We start from the raw sequence: 6,000 nt of genomic DNA, 5'->3' as shown, positions 1-6,000 counted from the left end.
CATGGGGCGGGGAAGTGGCAAATGCAGAGCTTAACTTTCCCTTACACTGACATAGGTTCCCTGGAGGGAGGGAAAAGAAACCATCTCTGCACGGACTTTGCCCGGAGTGTAGATGAAGATCCGCAGGTCAGGCAGGATGGAGACCCATGAGCCCGTGTCCTCCAGGCCTTCACTTCTCCCCAGAGCAGAGCACAGCAGCACGACTTTAGAATTGGGGAATCCTCCAGGACTGCCCAATCTGTGATTTTACAATTAATCTAAGGAGGCTATACCATTAAAAATGACTATGATGAGAGTTACCTAAACACTGCTGGGCCCCAGATGGGACTTCTGAGGCGGAAGTTTTCAATAATTCCTACACCTCTCAGCTCTGAGGAGAACTTAAAGGGAATATTGGGCTTTATGAAAAAAATGGGAAAGAAATTACAATTTCTCCCAAGAGAAAAGACAGATCACCTTGACCCACTGTCCTAGGATGCCAATCTTTCTTCCCTGCTACATGAACTTTGGGGAGTATAAACTCATACATATGTACTCGCAACCATGAGCTCTAAGACAGCCCATTGCCCAGAGGCAGAAAGTAGAGGCAGGTGGCAGCTGGGTCTGGGGCACATGGCTGTGGCACATGGCTGGGGCACATCCCTGTGGCACATGGCTGTAGCCCGGAGGGGAGCTGGTGCCGTACTCGGGCTGTGCCAGCTGGGGTCTCTAAGCTCCTTGTCCCTCACCGCTGTGCTGGAAACCTCTTTGCCCCTGCAGGTATCAACTGCACCTAAACGGTACGGAAAGAACCTATATTTGCCAAGTTACAATCAGTCTCTACAGGAGGAGGGGTGGGGCCAAATGAGGTTTGGGGACATAAAGCAGTTAGCAAGAACCAAACCCAAAGCTGGCTAAAGCCCAGTTTCCTGGGGGCAGAAAAAGATGCCATGTGCCTTATTTTAGAGCCAGATAATATATTCTGAAAATTATTTCAGAAGGTCCTATGAAATAGGCATTTTCTAAAAAGAAGACACTTTGGTATTGAAACCAAGCGCTCGCTGGCAAGGGCCATGGGGATTAAGGCTTCAGGTGAGAATGCATTGATGGCCGTGTGGAGACTGCGCAGCACGGGGCTCGAGCTCTGCTAGGACACCTCCTGCAGGCTGCTGCAACTCAGGGACCATGGGGCAGGGCCGCTCGCGAGGGCAGCGGTTTCCCGGGTGAGGTGGCTGCCTTGTTCCGCCAGGCTACTCGGGTCTGCACCAGCTCTGAGAGATACTGTTGCTGCGACACCACGAAGGTCTCCAGGGGGTACCGCTGGGGCGATCAGAAACTCCACTCTTCCACTTCCAGTGGTGTCAGGATGGGGGAAGGTCCGTCATGGTGCAGCCTCACCAGTCCTAGAAGAACGTCCACTGCCCCACTAGTCTCACGCTGGGAGGCTCTAGCAACTAATCAGAGCCCCGTCCTCCAGCCGCGCAGGCCATCTGCCCTGACTCCTGCAGGTGCCCAGGACAGGGAACAACCAACAGGTCACATAAGTCACAAGAACTTCCAAAAGGAAACTGATACAAAACCAAGAAAAGTGGTAGCCCCACGGCAGCTAAATCTAAATACAAAATAATGAGAAATTAATACAAAATTTTTAAACATGCAACTCTTTTTGAACAATGATCAATACTTTGAATAAGTATCAGGGCAGCTAAAAGATGACGCATCTTGTCTGCCATGTGCCAACGGTCTGTTCCCTGGACATGACGTGAGGGTAAGAGCTGTGGCTTCGGCAGGAGAAGCACTGGGCGTCTGTGAGCGCTGGGTGCGAGCTTCACTGGGGGCAGACCTTCCCGTGTGATGGCCGGTGTGCCGACATCACAGCTGAGGACGTCACTATCAATCACCCATCAGAGAGAACCCCAGACACTAAAAAGGGGTGCGTGGGGAGGAATAATGGAGGAGATGGAAATCACTTTTATGATTTTTATGACAGGGTTGAAAAAAACTCTTCCTTTGAGGAGGGGAAAACTGGGTGGTGCTGGGAACAAAAGTTTTACTTACAAGATCTGTTGAATTCTGAACAATGCTTAAAAATTCCAAATGCAAAACTTGTTATCAAATCATTGAAAATAGCATATATATCTGGTTCTACCAAAAAAGGGAAAATCTGGCAAAACTGACCAGTTTCCAAAAAATTAAGAAAAGAGTATTAGAGAAACCAGGAAAATACACAGGAAAAGGTGGCCCTTTTGATCCTCCTCCATCATACCACTTTGGAAAACATTTTGGGGTTCTTGGTATTATTTTGCTGTCTAACACACTTTACCAATTGTCCAGAAAATCAAATCCTGTCTTCAAGATGACATTACTTGAGCTGACCTGTAGAAGGCACAAAAACATGGAAGACATGAGCGTTTTAATCAGTTACGCACAACCTAAAAACAGCATCTCATTTAAAGTGACCCAAATGAAGCAGGCTGCTTTCATCTCGGAGGCTCCCTGACCTCAATTTACCTCGCCACCCGGAATCAGAACATTTAAGATGATTCCAGGCAAGCTACACTCTGCCAGCACCTGATACTCTTCCACCCCGGGCACGTGTGCGAGCAGCTTACAGAACAACGTATCTCTATTTTTCTATAAATCTTTTGTTTCTCAATGCCAGTCATGTTCAAATTTATTTATCCTAAAGTAAAAGAACAAATTATAAAGATATTCTTTCTAACGTAAAAAAAAATATGCGGACACAGCAAAACAAAAAAGAATCTGCAAAGTTAAGAGAGTGAAAAAAGTGGGGAAAGCATGTACAGCTTATTGCTTTTAGATCCTGGGAACAGTTATGGAGTGATTTTCCCAAACCCAGAACATTCTTCATTTCAAGGGAAAGGGAGCTGCCTGACCGTCCCGCCTCCGAGAGCACGTGCTGTGTGACAGCGCTAGTGTCACACACCTTCCCGCAGGCCGCTCAGCGCCGCCCTTCCTCCAGCCCAACACAGCCTGTGCCGCCGGGGGGTGGGGTGGGGGGGGTGGGGCAGGTGTCCGGAGCAAGGAGACCCTGACGCGTGGCCTCCCTGCGACGGCGGAGGGACTCGCCCTTGGAGCGTGTCTCAGGCCGGGTTTGCCATGCCCGAGCTGATGCAGAGTGAGCCAGAACACGAAAACAGGAGGACTCGGGCAAATTTTCCTTTTTCAGGTTTCCTTCCAGTTTCTTAAATGACGTAGCATTTCACCCAGGGCTCTCCTCTCAGAAATGTGTTTTTTCAAAGAATTTCTTGTGCTTTCCCGCTCTCCCTGCCCACAGAGATCTCCTTATAATGAGGACTCTCACATATTTTATGTCAATAACTCCTTCAGAAAAAGCCCCAAGCGCAGAGTCCCAGAGAAAGAGCCCAAGTCAGGGACGGGGGGAACTGGGCCCATCCGTAAGAGGAGCAGCAGGCGGAGGGTTAGACACAGAAACGGAAAGAAGAGATGGGGCAGGTGCAGCGGGGGAGGAAGTGGACAGCTGAAAGCTCAACGAGGTGCGCAGATGTGAAGGAGGAACAGGCTGGAAGGTCGACATGGAGCTGACAGAAGGTAGAAAGTGCTAGAGTCACTGGGCTCCCCTTCCTTGGCAGGACAACACACATAGTTATCTGCTGAGGGAGGCGTGGAAGCACCCGGAACCCCCTCCAGGACACACCCGGGGTCATTAGAGATGGTCACAACTCAACATCAGAATAACTAACAGCCCAGTTAAAAAATGGGCAAGGGCAAAAAGGGCAAGGGAATGGGCATTTCTGCAAAGAAGACGCACAGATGGAAAGATGCTCGGTAACCCTCACGATCGGGCAAGGCCGATCCAACCACAATGAAGAGCCTCCCCAAGCCCACTGGGAGGGACCAAAGAAACAGAAGATGCCACGTGCTGGCGAGGAAGTGGAGGAACTGGAACTCGCTACTGGCGGGAATGGAAAATGGGTTGGGGGAGGGAGGAACAGGGAGAGACGTGTTAAAGGACACAAACTACAGCTACATAGGACTAAATTCCAGCGTTCTCCACCACTGTGGGTGAGTACAGTTAACAATACATCACGTGGTGTCCGACAGCTGGGAGGACGGTACTGTGTCCCCCACACAGAAATGAGAAATGCTGGAGATGATGGACATGCTCACCCCGGTCTGATTACCAGACACTATGTAGTGAGACATCACTGTGTATCTCATGAATATGTAAAATTATTATCAATTCAAAAGTAAAATAATTTTAAAAAGAAAGAAAGAAAGAAAGATGGCACAGCTGTTGTGCAAAACAGTACGGGAGTTCCTCAAAAAAGTAAAGAGAGAATTGTCATATGATCCAGCAGTCCTAGGTCTGGGGATGTTGAAAACGGGCTCTCGAGATGTTTGTATGTCCGTGTTCATGGCAGCATGGTTTACAGCAGCCAAAAAGGTGGACGCAGCCCAAGCAGCGCATCCACACGGTGGACTGTTACGCAGCCTCACAAGGAAGGAAATGCTGACACCTGCTACAGCACGGATGAGCCTCCAGGACATTACACTAAGTGAAATGAGCCAGTCACAAAAGGACACCGTATGTATGACTCCATCAAATTGACGAAAACAGAAAGTAGGATGGTGGCTGCCAGGCCTGGGGGAGGGAGGAGGAGGGAGTTAGGGTTTCTTGGGTCCAGAGTTTCAGCTTTGCAAGATGAAAAGAGTTCTGGAGACGGATGGGGGTGATGGTTGCACAACACTGAAAATGTACTTAAATGCCACTGAACGTACACTTAAAAAATGGTAAATATGGTAAATTTTATGTTATGTGTACTTTACCACAACAAAAAAATGTTTAAATATAGTATGTTAAAAAGAGAGAGAGAGAGACCGACCACAAAGCAGCCGATGAGTCCTGAGGGCCAGAGGAGACTGGATGACGCTAACGTGGAGAAACTGCATCCCGGGCTCACCCCTCGGCGGGGCAGCCCGGAGACAAGCGGGGTGCACAGGCAGCGGGGAGACCCAGCGCCTTCACATGTGCCTGAGCCGAGGCCACCGTCCAAAGCTTCCCAGGGCTCCCAGCGCACAGGTCCTCCGGCTCCCCCCAGCTGCAAATCCAGATCCGATCCTAGAGAACGGGCCACTGGCTATCTGGGCAGCTCCCAAAGAAAAGGCCTCTAGCCCTGGTGGCCCCGGGTGCAGTGCCCCCCAAGGTGCTCCTTTGACAGCAGTGAGCTCGCAGGCTGCTTGAGCACTGAGGCGTTTATTTAAGGACATATCTCACGTCACCATGTGGTCCCTCCTCAGGGCCAGCACTGCTGGGGAGCACTCCTGGGATGCCGGAGACCCCTGTTTCCTCCCTGTGGCTGTGCTCATCTGTGAGCGATTTTGCCCCTTCCTTTCCCTCCCCCTCCCTCCCTCCTCTGGGGAGGCTCTGAATGGCCAAGGGACGTCACTGTCCCGAGCCACATGATGCCATGGGAGAGCGATCAGTGCCGTCCCCAGAGTGGATGGACGTGGAGCCTTGTGGATGGTCTCAGCCTGATGCATGAGCAGTCCGCTCCCCAGAAACAGCTCTCAGACGTGACTATACACAAATGTATTGCTTTGTTCCTCATAAAACAAAGCCTCCAAACCAAGGCCTCCCTCTGAAATATAATGACTATCTTTTTTGCCCTGGAATTTGTGCGATCCTCCAACACTAGTGCCATTTAAAGTCATAAACAAACATGTGGTCTTCTCTTTGCCATCTCAACTTCGTAGGCCACCTAGGGACGACGATGGCCACTGCTCCCACCAGGCAACGGGAACCCATTCGGAAGCCAACACGGTCCCTTCCCCCGCACAGACCCACTCTCCCCACCACCCAGCTCCTTGCCCAGGGAAGCTCGGCTCCTTCTTGTGCTTCTCCACCACCCCCTGGAAAGAACTCCTTTCCATATGAACGCCTCTCTGGACACCTGACCCCATCCTACTTGGAAACAAGCAGTGGCCAATCCGTCCCTGAAGCAAGAGTCCCCTGTGGTTCTGGTCTTGGCGGAGGCT

At 50.6% G+C, this 6,000-nt stretch overlaps 1 protein-coding gene across 1 annotated transcript in view; it reads right to left on the bottom strand.

Moving 5' to 3' along the window:
* Positions 1-1,203: 1,203 nt before the first annotated feature.
* LOC105823215 (chromosome unknown open reading frame, human C1orf198) overlaps positions 1,204-6,000 on the bottom strand; it is a 28,743-nt gene continuing 23,946 nt past the window's right edge. Inside the window, exon 4 of the mRNA XM_012660365.1 lies at positions 1,204-2,355. Within this exon, the coding sequence (XP_012515819.1) occupies positions 2,299-2,355 (57 nt within the window). The 3' untranslated portion in view covers positions 1,204-2,298. The remainder of the gene's footprint in view (positions 2,356-6,000) is intronic.

The sequence above is a fragment of the Propithecus coquereli genome, unplaced genomic scaffold (genome assembly GCF_000956105.1).
Source record: "Propithecus coquereli isolate 6110/MARCELLA unplaced genomic scaffold, Pcoq_1.0 Scaffold66, whole genome shotgun sequence".
NCBI lineage: Eukaryota > Metazoa > Chordata > Mammalia > Primates > Indriidae > Propithecus > Propithecus coquereli.
This window is presented reverse-complemented; position numbering and strand designations above follow the sequence as displayed.